Below are 15,025 nucleotides of genomic sequence, written 5' to 3'. Positions count from 1 at the left end.
GGAATATTTCTCAATGTCCTTACTTCACCTATTTGGCAACCCAGCTGTTATGAGTGGAGCAGAAACACATGAGAGCACTTTTGGAGAGACTGAATGGAGAGTGAATGAACATTTGAGGACACCGACTTTGGTATCACCATAGGTTTTGCCACAAGACTTTTCTTTACATTTTACATATCTCAAGTAGACATGTAGATGCTTGTAGATACGATATTTCGCATTGGAAAATGGACTCGGTATACAGGTAAACGGTATACAGACCATTTAAATTGTTCACGATGTTAATGCGCTTTAATACACGTAGAAATGAATAGAATAGAAATACCAAAGCCTTTATTGTCATTGCATTTGCATATAACGAAATTTGGAGAATCACATTGCCTCTCTAATGCGCCTTCACCGATGCATCTGCTGTAAATGCTGTATCTGCAACTACATATGCTACACAGTATCCATCACAATAATTCTGTACATCTCAGTGTGTGTTGACCGCTCATAAGTAGGTTTTGACAGCAGTTTGTGGGGGGGTGGGGTGGGGGGGTGGGCTCCTGGAGACAGAGACACTGATTCAGCGTAATGATAGAGCCATTACATGTAAAGAGGAAGTGGACTGACGAATCCCAACGAGGCGACTAGAAGGCAAACAATGCTGGTGTGTGCTGAGCGTCTGGTTTCGTAATGATGATCGCCACAGAACAACCCGTATGCAAATCAAGTCACGATTCCGAATAATGAATCCTGTGCTTGCGTCTCTGCGTGGAGGTTTTATTTTGAAATAGTGTTCTTTGTGTGAGTGCTCTCGTATATTATGGTTCGTAATGATTTGAGGACAGAAATAGGGAAAAATGCTCTCAGTGTTTTATTGCGTGCCACCTTTTCTGCATGACCGGCTTTTTTCCCATTATGCACTTTTATCGCCATCCATATATCAGCTCAATAAACGAGCTATGGCATCAGAGCCATCTCCACACACCACACAGCCTGATAGCCAGCCCCAGCCCCAGCCCCAGCCCCAGAGCCCTTCTCTGCTCTCTCTCACAGAGCCTCCAGATCCAGTGCCTTCTGGACATGTGCTGATATGTTGGTTGTGCTGTTACATCAATTATTCGGTAAGTGGGAGGTCAAAGCCACACCAGCTTCCTGTTTCCCGAGACGCGTGCTTTGTGTCTGCCCCCGAGTCTCAATTAAGGGGTGCTGGGATACCAGATTAAATCACATCACTCCTGTTCAACAGCAATCCCTTGTTTTTAGCCATGAACGCAAAAGATATTAGAATTATTGCCCGAGGCTTGCGCCAGATAACAAGGGCTCAAGTAACCATGCAACCAGACATTGACCCCAACGCCCCCACCCCACCCATCCCTCTTATTTCCAGCTATATGATACGTATCGTATAAGGAGCACAGCAGTAATTCTCAAATCGTATCAGTTAATAAGGCTAGTCAGATAAACAATAGTTTTGAACACAATATTAACTATAGATGAGCATGGAGTTTTATGTCGTACCCTCGAAAGGTGTCCAGTGATTTTAGCCGCGATGATCTTGGCTGGCTACCAGATTCAATGGATGGACCTTCCTGCACATAAAACATATAGGAGGAATCAGGAATACATGGAAAGAATGACACTTCAAGCATGATCCACGCCATGCAACACACCACAATCAGATGTCTAAGTCGCTAGAACCCTTAAACAGAGCATTTGCTAATTTTTCGTCTTCCGAATTACGTCTCTACACAAATTGGCCGCTCTGCTAACTGAGTTTACGACTTTCTTGAGGCTTAGAATGGGGTTCTAGTGTCTCTGTGGGGCAGACTAGATCACCCAGGATTGCAAGTCCTAGTTTGATTACCCTGGGCAGTAGCCCCGCATAGTTTTCAGAGGAGCCAGAGCAGGAAGATGCCTGCTCTAATTCTCCATGATGGATATCTCTGCCATCATGGAGGCATATGGGAGACGAGAGCGCTCGTCCACTGGGAAATGAGAGAGGTCCTCTCACAGAGACACTTTTCAGGCTTTTCAGAGTCGTGTGTGCTCTCTGAAACCATCCACATTGTCAGCAAAAGACAACGATTGATCTTAGACCTCCTGACGCAGACAACTAAAGTTTAGACGGGAGCTGCCTCCTCTCTTGCTTTTCAGCCATCAAGGCCCATTAGTGTTTCCCCACTCGTGATGATTGAAAAATAATCAATGGGAGCCTCTTCTTTTGTAGACTTTGTCCCGTGGCAGCTTATGTAGCTGTACTTGATACTTACATTTTCTGTAGATAATTGAGGGCGCCGGCAGGAAATTAAATTGATGATCTTTGAAGTACACTTCCATCTGTTGAAGACAGATAGCCACGTTTAAAGGTACTCTGCAGATGGCTGTTTCTGTAAGCATAATTTCAAATGTTTTTTTTTTTTTTTTTATGTTAGCCTTGATTACTGAGTCCTTTATCCATAGCTACCTTTAATATTTGCGTAGCAATTAAAGAACATAAAATTGCTTGAGGGATACTAGAGTTGCTGTTATACGTTCTTGTTTTTCTACTGCTTGGAAAAGGCTTATGTGTTTCGGGAACTTTGCAGATGTACACAGCTGTACCTGTAGATGTACGGCGCCGCTGTCCAGAGGAGAGACAGAAAGGACAGAAGGACAGCTGCAGCCAGGAGAGCTGGACAAGACAAGAACACAAGGACACTCCCAGTCACTCACAAAGCATTTCAGCCGCAAGTGTAAATGTGTGTGACTAGTCACCTCATCACCAACGTCTTTGTGTATGAGTACACATCATGTGACTTTACACAAGGAGAAAATGGAAGTGAGCCAAAAATCAACCGTGTTGTTTCGGAACAACCATGTTGTAAAAACCAGGGCCCGGTGTTAGTGCTGCCGTCATGTTGTCTATGCTACCCCACCCTCTTCCCCCGACTGTGCCGTGTGTCTCTCCCTCAGCCGTGCCACGTCACTGGGGAGCTCTCAAGGAGCCTATGGTGCCCTCTTGTGCAACTCAAAACCAATCCATAGGCAAGCAATCAATCTGTGAAATTCAAACCTATATGGCCGGCCATAAGCAACGTTCTCCCAGGCCATATTTTCACCAGAGAGCCAGAGAGCATCATGCCGGAGTTTGATTGGCCTGTCCGGAGAGAAACATTACAGGATGCATGGAGGGAAACGTTATGCCCTTGCGGTCTTGGGGTCATAAGGACTGCAGTCAGGTCTCAGGCCATTTAACCTTTGAGGTCGGTCCTAGCGTGATGCAGTGTCAGAGGTGATGTTTGAGGTATGAAAACTCAGTTTTGTTTTCAGAGATATTTGTCTATTGCTATTACTGTCTGGAGAACTGATAATAACACGGGGAAAATGTGCATATTGGATCTCGCTCAGCATTGATGTTTAAATGCTCGGCTTGTACGATCAAATCAATTTTAATTATCTCCAAGGAATGCATCATTCACTGTTAAAAGAGAGAAGGAGGGCATAGACTATAACAAGATATGAGATGAATGAGGGAGGAGAGGACAAGTCTGTATTTACCGTACATAAATCTCATTTCAATGTGAGAGAAACTCCGAGCTGTACGCTAAAAGCTCTTATATTCTGGATTTTCCCCCCTCGCTACCATCTGGACTCATCCGTGCCGCAGGGGACAGGTGGACGCGTTGGGTGGAAAAACAAACAAGGAAATGTCCATTCAATCAGCGGGGTGAGAATGCAGCATGGCATGAAAAGGATGTACAGTGCTAGTCTGTTTTTCATTAAGTGTTTTTCACCCAAATCGACTTCATTACGGACAGCTGATAAAATACATTTATGTTTGCAGAGAAATACCAGCGAATAGTTGTTAAAGATGGTGTCATCTTCAGTTACGTGGGTTTCATTTCAATGAATTAAAAGGGAGAACCTGACATTGGTGTCTTCTCTGTTCTTCATTTAATTTTGTATCTATTTTATTGATTATCATTTTATCATATTATCCATTGGCCATTCCGTTTTTAATTTAGTTTCTAACACTGGTCATGAGCTATGATCATCATCTAAAGTACTAATGTTATTTTCATGAAAATTGTCAAGAAATCTTTCAGATGAAATATAATTCCCGTCGTGATTTGAGCCGAATGCCTTTTACAGAGTGGGCTTTAGGGCCCCTCTTAGGACGGAACCATCCTCTAATGTTATCTGGCGTCTGTAGAGGTTCGGCACCCTGATGAAAGAAACATGACTGTCATGATTGTCATGGGCACCTGTGCCTGCTAACACTATGAACAGCTCCGGCCACTTCGCTTAAAACCAGCCTCGGGATTATAGAAAAGGAGGTCAAGAGCCCACTCTCCCTTCACTGTAAGTAAATCTGTGACAGAAACATGGTCTATGTACACACCTTGCTACCTACAGTCAGCTTAAAAGGTAAATTCCCTGTTGTATCCTCACCTAGGGGGCCTTCCCTGATTACCAGACTCATTACTTTCCTTGTGAAAGCCCTATGGAACCCCTCCATAAGCACCAGACTGGACGACTAATGGAGAATCATCATAAGGCAGGGAGTTTTAGTCACACTGCCCATGTGTCTAACAGATAATAGCTACTTGGCCTTAAAAGTCCGATCTACAACATAATCTCCGCTGTTGTAAATCTGACTCTACATTATGGAGAGGTGCTTTCAAAGGCCCATTATGTCTCCTAATCCTCTGCACTCCCTTAATGTGTTTCCAGCCGTGTGCTCCTCATGGGGAGCCTTGACAACAAACATGGGAGGGGGGGGGGGGGGGGGGCTTTTTTCTTTTTGGAGCTGTTTTGAAGAAAAGTGCAGCTTATCTGATCAATACAGTGCGCATCTGACCCTTGGGATGAGAGAAGCATTTTGCAGTGGAAGTTGACAGCACAAGACATTTCCTTTCTTCGCTGACTCAATTTAGAGGACTGTGAGATTAAAGGGACTGTTAGGTGTAATTGAATAACATTCAGTGGCCATTTTATGTATATTTTACTGAAAATGTCATGTCATCATTCTATGTCGGCTTCACTCTTTGAGACAGTAGCTACTTGACTGATTTTGCCTTTATGCACGTTATAATGGATCCTCAAAAATATATTGATTTTGATTATTAAACAGTTTATTAGATGACGTAAGGATGTTCATATCTGAAATTATGATGATACAGCCTTTAATTCACACCTACAATGATACGAAGGATGTATACTGTTAATAAATCACCATAAATGTGTAACGTGTGTATGTGTGCTTGCACAAGAAATAACTAAGATGTTCTATGGGATCAGATACTCACGTAGGTAGCTGTTGCTTGGATTCTTGTCCACAGACAGAAAGCAGGTCACATCGCTCGGTGTCTCAGACTCTCTGACCCAGAGGGAGTAATGTCCTGCCTCCTCAAAAGTCTCCATCCTCCTAGGGGCAATGGCAAACATGACCCAATCAACACTCGAGCATACACCAGGCCAAAGTGTTTGTTCCCATTCAAAAGATGAGGAAAATACACAGACTGTTCGATGTGACCGTGCATGCTAATTTCCTCATGCTTTTCTTGACTTTGCTTCGACCTGATAATGTAATTTCTGTTTTGCAAATGGGATTTTGTCATCTGAACTCTGGTAATGGATGAAAGCTTTTATTGCATTCGGATATTTACAACACACCCATCAAGTCACTCTGTTTCAGGGGTCACAATAAAATTATTATACATTATACTTTGAAATTGCTCATGATATCTGGACTGAAGGGAACCAGAATGTGCAGAAACCAGATGAATTTCTCTCTTAAGGTTAGAAGACTGCAGAGGGCAGCTCTCTGAAACACTTCCTTTCAGTGTGAGACAGTCACATCATATTTCATCTTTTGGTCGACCATATCTCTCCTCCTGGTATATCTCCGTCCTGGCAGAGATGCCATTGAAAAGCAAGGGGATATTCAGCTGGTGGGCATGTCTGGTCTGCACTCAGCCCAGCATCCATGTAAGACATGAAGAAGCCCATGGAGGACACCTAGTGGCAGCTCACGGGAAGGGCAGCCTGCATCTCCAGTTTCATCCCCAAAATGTGCAATCACAAGCCGGCATTGATCCACCTCAGGATGACATACTGGCCCGCGTGTTTTAAGGGGGAGGGAAAATCGATATCGGCTCGGTTTGGTTAGAAACCTCACCATTGATCTCCTGAGGCAGGCCAATGAAGAGACCCCAGTTAGCGGAAGGATGAAAGGAAGGAAAGAGGAAAAAAGAGAACCTTGTCTTGCCCAACTGGGCATTTAAGTATGTCCCCAAAATGGCTGCCCCCACCGTCTCAAATTCAGTTTGTATTGTATTGTGTGTGGTATAAACACATCCATCCACCACGATAGTAGCCAGTCCAATATCCCCGACAAGAGATCTGAGTGAAACCATGGCTCTGAAGCCTTAATGGCTCTTTTCATCATTATTGGAGTGTCAGCTTGTATTAACCCGAAAAGGGCATGGGAATCGATACTTAAGAGAAGCCTCCCCTGAAGGGCCTGCTCTTAGGACCCGGAGGCCAGGTCACCATAGCGCCCCACGTCGTGGTAAATAGTCCGAGGGGTTAGCATGTGGCCCCCAGGCCGTATTTTTTGCACAGGGTCAAGGCTCTTTGGGTAGTCCACTGACGTGATCAATGTCTGGCAAAAAGGTTTTTTATCAGATTGGAAGCAAAGGTATCACTGGATGTGCACATGCATAGATAAATACATGTAAATACAAAGATGGATAGCTGGATAGATTAAGAGATACATACTGAAGCTACATAAGTGAATGGATGAATGAATGAATGAACAAATGAACGAATTAATTGATTTATGGTCCACTTACCCATATACCTACACCAAAATACCACCCTTGTTTTTGCACATTGCCTTACCAAACCAATGATCAGATGTATTTCAAATATTTGATATTCTATTGTATTGATGATGTATTGTACGAATGGTTGTTTCCACATAAAAACAAATAGGTATATTTGCCATTGATATTAAATCAATGACTACAGTATTTATGACTGCCTCAGTGTAGCTCCAGTGAAGTGTGCATATAGTTCTTTGAGACGCTTTAGCGGCTAACGCTGTTCACAACTGTAGAATTCTTTACCTGCATAAGGTCCGGTTTCCAGGGTCCTGCTCCACCATTAAAGTGAGGGCGAAGAGTGTGCTCACAACTACAGACGTATTGCTTTGTCCTCCACTAACACTGACCAGTGGCTGGTACAGACACTGCAGGATGAGAGTCAGCATGTCAGTCTTTGCAGGAGGCTTATTCTATCGTATTTCTACGACCATCAGGTTAGCATATGAAAAGCACCTAGCAAGAATTTTACATTTAAACAGTGATTGATAAATGTAGCTGCAAGCAAGCAGCGGTCTGGAGCCAAGAGCCAAAGGTGAGCCATCTTTGTGTGTTCAATAATCTGCAAGTTGTCTTCTGGACACCGTAGAGCTATCTGCCCCGTCTAAAACTGCACTTTATGCAACACATTACAGACATATGGGATGTGGTGAAAACAGGAAGTGTTTTGAAAATAGTGTATTTCTGTTACAACTTTCATCATAATGGAGTGATATTACTTTTTAAATCCCATGCTGTTTAATATGAATAAGCTAGAACGAAATAAAGAAAGAAATAATCATCAGATATTTTTCTAAATATGAAAATGTATGTGACTATTACACAGAAGGCTGAGATACCTAAAGAATACCTTGTAGCAGTAGTCTGAGACAAAGAGAAGGGTGATGCCCTCTGGCAGTTGGTTGTGGACTGTTAGCAAGGCTTCATCCATTTTCAAGACATGTTCTACATGTGGGGACAGCAGATGCCACATAAGATTACAACATTTTATATGGGGTTCCTTATTACCTGTTTCAGATCCATCACAGATAAGATTTTAAAAGTCAGCATGAACATTATCTTCTTTACAGAGGACCACAAAATGATAATTATTAACATTACCGACTGAACTTGGTTAAGGACATTGTGAATGTCCATAATATAATATTTTTACTGATCTAATTAACATGCATATTTGAATACCATGGAAACAGTCTGTATATTTGTAACCAGCCATAGTTTTCTTAGGACAGTAATCAATATATTTGACTAGTGATGTTTCTTGGGACAATAATCAATATATTTGATGTGCTAGGCCTTCCACAGTGCATTATGGGCTGATGGTGATAGTGGACACATTTAGAATACATGAATAATGAGATTTGACCCTGGCTATGCTTTATGTAAGAATTTGACGCCTACTGCCCATCCGAAAGACTGCCTATATCTGACAGCTGTTGATAGCCCCTACTGCCCATCCGAAAGACTGCCTATATCTGATAGCTGTTGATAGCTCCTGCTGCCCCTGTTTACAATGCCATTCTGTTTTTCACACTAATATGTGAACTGGAGACTATGAGACATGACCTCCCCAATGTAAATGTCAGTGAAGAGAAATATGCTCTATGAAGGTCATCTGAGCCTTCCCTGGGCATTCATTGCAGGTGAGAAGATCAGATGTTCATGATAGAATGTGGGCAACACTTGACAACCACACACTGCTCTTTAAACATGAACTAACACCGATCTACTCACTCAGAAGACCAAAACTTTCATAGGACCAGAACATGTAGATGTCCTGACAGTCATGGGACAAGATGCATTGAGTGGCCGAATATAAAGGGAGCTCTAGGCTAACATGTTCATGCACGTCCACAACAGCTCACGTCATGTTGTCATTCAAAACTGCATAGGGTTGTATCAAAACCTCAGAAACACACTGTATGTTAAAACTGGCCCTCTCCCCTCCGGGACTGGGTTTATACCCCAGGGGTGCTATGAATATCATCCATATCAACAACATCTGCAACACCTGCCTGAGGCAAAACCCCAAAATTTCCTTTGGGCTAAAGAAGGTGAAAGGTTTCAACTAAAGCTGCCAGTTTGAATGGAGTTCAAGGTGCATCCAGCACAGGATGTTTTCTGTGCAGCTTGCCCAAAAGATTGAACAAATATTTGCTATATGTAATATGGTGCAATCAGTGCATTCTGAATGATTTGCTCTGTATAAAGCAATGCCTGAATTCCCCCAAAATCTAAGAGGATGGAAAGCCGATATTTAATATTCCAAGTGAGAGGAGAGCAATGCAAACTGTGACTGACAGCCCTCTCAGGTTTAGATGGTGTTTAGTCAAGGAGCGATAGACAGAGAGGAACTGCCCCCTGTCCTGTTTCTGAAGAACTGGACTGCAAGCCTAGCTAGTGGCAATGACAGGGGGTAAACCCAAACAGTGTGGAATGATTTTACTAAAATAAAGTGCTGAAATATACAATCTGATAAAGTGCTTGAAATAGTGGCAGACAGTTAGTGAAACCACAATCAAAAGAAAATGTAACTGAATTTACATTGACTCAAACATACAAAATGCATTATAAGTGACCACAAGATTTACATAAAGCTAGGTATTCATAATACCTTAGAATGTTTGACATAAGTAAATAATTGATAACATTGCATGAGAGTAAAGGTAACATTATGCATAATAATACATACATGATAAACTAACACATTTAAGAGGTTCTTGTGTAATGTCATGTAATTAACAGATCACATCATACTGGGTAGAATACACTACAATAGACACTTGATTCATAGAAAGTGGTCCTGCCACTGGACAGACAGAGTTCTTCTCCCATATCATGAGAATTCATATTCATTTGAACATCATTGGTCATATCTAAAAATAGCACCCTAAATGAAGTAGTACCCTCTGCTCAGTTCAATAATAAAGGCCTGCGCAAACAGGGGAAAAGATGAAATTGTAGGGTGCTGTGACTCAATACTACGCAACCTGTAGTCCAGTAATTTACTCACACACACACATCCACATAAATCTACTTACCCCTTTCTGACGATCCTTTGCAAAGTCCATTTGAGAAAATGACGGCCAATAGGGCCTTAGTTAGTATTCCTCTAACGTCTCTCATTTCTAATCGCCTTGTCAGATTGGTCTCCCAGCACTCTATGAGAATGGTCCCACGTAGAATTTATGACTCAGATGAATATAAACAGAGTTCAAAGAGCACTGTGTGTTTTTATTGCACGTGCTTTGGACACTGACGCATGATTGGATAAAATATCAAAACCTTTATATCTAGAAATATATCAGATTAATCTCATCGGTGGTCCATTATGCCACAGACACGAAACAGCAGTCATATACTTGATACACTGTAGTGCCTTCTTATGAGTAAGTTACATAACATGGCGCCTACATGAATTCCAATCACGAGTGCACTGTGTTCCAGACACATGTCTGGTGCAGGATCACTTAGACGCATGTTCACCGTCTATAAGAGGTTTGAGGTTGGCAAATCTGAACACATTAATAAAATGCTAATGTTATAATGCATGAAAAAGCCAGGAGAAGCATGTAGTGTCCAAGACTTATAGCTACCATAAACGTTCAGGACAGTGGCGATGATGATGATGATGGTAATGATGATGAGAATGGTTATGACTATTGACAGTAGTTGTTAAAACACTCATGGAATAATGCTATTGTTTGCAGCACTGTTCACACACACCCCTGGTACTGATATGAAATATGGCCATTGTCTTCTCTCTAATGTGAAAATATGACAACACAATACTTTATATATTCAGTTGTGACTTCTGCCTAAGATAAATTATCCAAAAAGGCTAAATTAAACCATCCATACTTGCAACTAAGACAGATTTAAAGTAAAGGCTACAATATTTTTTTAATGAAAGTGAAACTTTAAGGAACATATAGTTGAACTACATTCTTCCCCTGAGTTTAATTATTGTTGAGCACTTCCTCTTCCTCCCCTTTGTGAATCAGTTCTATTTCCTGGAGTGCACTGATGACTGACCAAGCTTACCCATCCTCCTTCTACTCCCTGATTCACAGCCAGTTTGTTACCCATGCAGGGAAAAAAACTAATTAACTTGCTGCACATAATGTGTAACCACAGATTTAATGGGGTTGGTTAAAAGCTCCACTTCTGTGTTACAGCTTTAAAGGCATCTCTGTTTACACAGGAAATGCCAGTGTTATAGGTTTATTCGGATGTTTAAATTATATATATGAACATATGAGTATGTGACTATATTTGTGGACATGTGTGCACAACAGAAGCTACATGTAAATGCATTTTGAAATTAGCATTTACCTTCAGCTCAAATCTATCATGGCTTCTTTGATTTCATGACCCTTTGGATTTTCTTCCAGTAAAAACCCCCCACATGGTTCAACTGGCGTCTATTTACCTCCAGGTGATGGCTTGCCTCTCAGCTGCTGACATTTTCATTCAGGCTTCTGCCGGGGCAGCCTTTGTCAGGGCCTTGAGATGAATTCCAGCCCCATGATTGCAGCTGCCTGTGCTGTCAGAGCGACTTAGTCTGAGCGCGGCTGAACCAGCAAGCAGCGCTGCCTCACTGAAAACAACCAGCATGGTAAGACTGCTTTAATGGCTTCACTCTTGCATACTACAGCAGAAGAAATAACAAGATACACGACAAAACACAGTACAGATGCATGCTGCATACTCTACTACCTGCTCTGGCTTGTGTACCTGTTGCTTTATGCAAATGTGCATAGCAAATGCCTATTACAATGCACAGGTGGACAGTTAAAAGGAACGGGACATACAATAGCTAGACGTCTTAGTGTGCTCACTTAAGTAAATAAGGTACAGTGGCAATCTTGATTATATAAATGGGAGTACTTGACATTTAAAAGCAGGGATCGTGTTCTGATGATTATTACTGACCTGACTCTCTTTTGCTGCTCTACACTGCAGAACTAGTGTTATAATGCATGCTGTGTTGTTTGATTATTGTTTTCTTTCTATATACCTATACACCACATACACTCAGTTGTTATCCTTCTATTTGTGTTGCCCATTGTAGAGTCTCTTTGTCTATTCAAGCATGTAGACATGTGTGAGGTTTAATTCAGTGAATGAAGGTTCAAGCCCACTCTTGTCTCAGTCACCACTGCTCTTCTCTAAAGCCTATCAGGCATTAGTGAATGTGGAGCAGATTAGCTGGTTGCTATGATACCCGTTGAAGTCATTCATCGTTATCAGCACAGTGGGCTTCATTGTGACATCTGTTTGCTTTGTGCTGATGTCGAAACAGAGATACTAGCTCAAGCGGGGACAGAAGGACTGAAAATACTAAGATAATAAAATACTATCAGTAATATGCTTTTGTTACGAGCAAGCTTTCCCTCCCATAAATGTTAAAAGGCTATAGAAGGTCTTGCTTGTTGAATACAATGATTTTCGGTTTGGTTTTATTATTTAAATTCAACTGGTGTGTTTTGCATCTGTTAAATCTACAAATGTGTCTGTATGGGGAATGTACTTTATTGTATTAAGCACAATGATTGTGCCCACTTTGTGTATTGCTCATGTATATGAATATGGAATGTAACTTACTAACAGTTCAGTAACAATCACAATATTCAAAGGTTTTCGCTATAATTCCCGACAAGCATTGACTTATGTCTCACAAGATTTTTAAAGATGTAGAATCTGATTTTTTTTGCACTTGTGAGTCCCATGTGATGCTGTCTGTGTTGGGAGGGGGAGGGGGGGCTGGAATGCCTTTTATGTGACCAGCAACAGAAAGTTCAGGGAATGCAAGTCATCATTGTTTCCAGATGGAGGTCTTTGTAACCAATCACAGTTGTTATTTGGGAAGCTGCCCCTCTTCAGACTGCCTGTATAAAGACACTGCCGGATATCTGGCCATTGAACCTAGCTACCAGTGCTATTCTCTGCCGAAGGATCTGCATTTTTTACAGCACACCAACACCTTAAGCATAGCGTTGTTAAGCTTGCAAAATGTAAAGAATGCAACTGATAAGCCGTGCAATTAATATGATCTAACAGAATGCAGGTCCAACTGTAGTATTTTGTAATTCAGTCACAGTAACTCTGTTCCTTAGATATTCTGACGTGCAAATGCATGAAATATACCTGAATGCATAATATTAATTAATTAACAGTAGGCAGTGCTATACTTACATAATGGACATTTTTACTCTTTCAGCTTAACTTTATGTGATATCATGGATGCAATTAGATTTAATTACAAACCCACTAATATCAACATTTCAACTGATTTGATGTTTTCCTTTATGTATGTCACAAAACAAATGTCTATCACACCAAGCTGTTTCATCTTAACCTAATCAAACGGCATTTGGATTTGCTGATTTCTAGGCAGGTAAGATTCAGTCCCTGACGGCAGAGGAGAGAGATCATTTGCTCCCTCTACTACGGAACGCACAGTGGGTGGAGGTGGTGGGAAGGGATGCCATCTACAAGGAGTTCGTCTTTAAAGACTTTAACCAGGTAGACTTTTTAAAACCTTTCCTCCCATAGAATGATAAGGACACAACTCCCATCAACAATAGAACAAATGAACCTACATATTAGCATGTCATTTTTATCCATTTATCGTCATGCACTTAGATAACCTTTGAAATCTAAATATCTTAGTGACAAGAAAATATTATTCACTCTATTGAAGAAATGTTTATGTGCACTAATGTGTAATAAACAAAGCAGAGGGTAAATTGATCTCTTTGAGGACCAATCTCCTGTTTGAACTAAATTATCTAGCTAAATGAATTCCCGTCCACTCTGTGATAGGCTTTTGGCTTCATGTCACGAGTAGCACTGCAGGCTGAAAAGATGGACCATCACCCAGAGTGGTTCAATGTCTATAATAAGGTATGACATCCTCCTTCTCCAATTCTCCTAAGTTTCCATCCAGATAAACAAGTATCTCAGCACACGCAATTTTGATAAAAGCTTTTGGTTTGGCATGCAGGCCCATCATAATCCACAGATTGCATTGCTTAAAGTTGATGTTCTGTCCCGATGGCTAACTTTTTTTATACTTTGACTTTTCCATATAGTCAATTAATATCAAATCTTATTTGTGTATACAACACACTAAGGTCTGTCAGCTCCTTGCTTCCTACTGTTCCACAGGTCCAGATTACACTGAGCACACATGACTGCGGAGGGCTGTCACAGCATGACATCACGCTAGCTACCTTCATCGACCAGGCCTCGGTCCTCTGAGGAGCCGCCAAAACAAGCATGTCAGACAAACGTCCATCTGTGGGACTAAGAGGCGCAGCAGCGACTTTCAGAGGCCTGTTATTGTCTGTTGAACAGTGGAATTCTCAAAATAATTGACTGGTGTTAACAAAGTGACTGTTTTACCACAGGGGAAAAAAAGATATTTCATTTGTGGGATCAAAGACATTCCTGCCTTCACCTCCATTTCAGTGACCTGCCCAAAATGGTGACTACTCCCCAAACGGACCACTAGTTATAAGGCAATATGTCCAGGCTCGTGGTTCATAACAGTGCAAATCACTATCACAAAAGACTCCTAACATCATCTCATGTTCAAATGCGTGGTCATACATTTTCAGCTAAATAAATAAATAATACTAAAAAACTGTGTTTGTTGTTGTCGGCACAGACCGGAATACAATGATAATACATTCCCGGGACTTAAATATAACCAACAAACTAAGGGAATGGGGATCCTTCTTGTAAGAAAAAGCAATCTATCAAACTCCTGATCAAATCTTTACCTTGCCAAGAGTGCCAAACAGTTTGCTAAAAGGGCACTGAGACCAAGAATTTGAATGATGGATAGCAGTTTATGAAGGTTTACTGAAACGTATTATTGTGGGTCCATTTTTTTTATTGCAGAAATGTTGTGCCTTCCCCTGTGAAATTTTCACTTGTGATGTGTAGGGGCCATGTTGTAACTTTCCTTGTAGATCCTTTTGTGAACAGAAGCAAAATAAAATTGGAAATGTCCTAACCCACTTGCAAGCGTTTGGTTGTCCTTGTTCGGTATTCTTTAGTGGAGGCTTTAGGTTCTAAAATTATAAGCGAGCTGGCTGAACTACAACAATATGCAACATTCGCCACTTCCCCTCTGATGTCATTCTTGGTCAAATTTGAAG

General features: G+C 41.4%; 2 protein-coding genes across 2 annotated transcripts in view; one reads left to right on the top strand and one right to left on the bottom strand.

Moving 5' to 3' along the window:
- si:dkey-192p21.6 (uncharacterized protein LOC565246 homolog) overlaps nt 1-10,051 on the bottom strand; it is a 33,242-nt gene extending 23,191 nt beyond the window's left edge. The window contains exons 1-7 of the mRNA XM_031579009.2: nt 9,896-10,051; nt 7,705-7,799; nt 7,101-7,222; nt 5,277-5,395; nt 2,590-2,659; nt 2,259-2,325; nt 1,507-1,577 (exon numbers count right to left, since the gene is read on the bottom strand). Coding sequence (XP_031434869.1) covers nt 1,507-1,577; nt 2,259-2,325; nt 2,590-2,659; nt 5,277-5,395; nt 7,101-7,222; nt 7,705-7,799; nt 9,896-9,980 — 629 coding nt within the window. The 5' untranslated portion in view covers nt 9,981-10,051. The remainder of the gene's footprint in view (nt 1-1,506; nt 1,578-2,258; nt 2,326-2,589; nt 2,660-5,276; nt 5,396-7,100; nt 7,223-7,704; nt 7,800-9,895) is intronic.
- A 1,287-nt stretch (nt 10,052-11,338) lies between these two features.
- On the top strand, nt 11,339-14,884 carry pcbd1 (pterin-4 alpha-carbinolamine dehydratase/dimerization cofactor of hepatocyte nuclear factor 1 alpha). The gene is made up of 4 exons (XM_012816981.3): nt 11,339-11,472; nt 13,251-13,382; nt 13,683-13,763; nt 14,028-14,884. The coding sequence occupies exons 1-4, from the start codon at nt 11,470-11,472 to the stop codon at nt 14,118-14,120; spliced, it is 309 nt and encodes a 102-aa protein (XP_012672435.1). The 5' UTR covers nt 11,339-11,469; the 3' UTR covers nt 14,121-14,884.
- The last annotated feature ends 141 nt before the right edge of the window (nt 14,885-15,025 follow it).

This window comes from Clupea harengus, chromosome 13, assembly GCF_900700415.2.
Source record: "Clupea harengus chromosome 13, Ch_v2.0.2, whole genome shotgun sequence".
NCBI classification, from domain to species: Eukaryota; Metazoa; Chordata; class Actinopteri; order Clupeiformes; family Clupeidae; genus Clupea; species Clupea harengus.
Note: the sequence above shows the minus strand (reverse complement) of the source record. Positions and strands in the feature narration are given on the sequence as shown.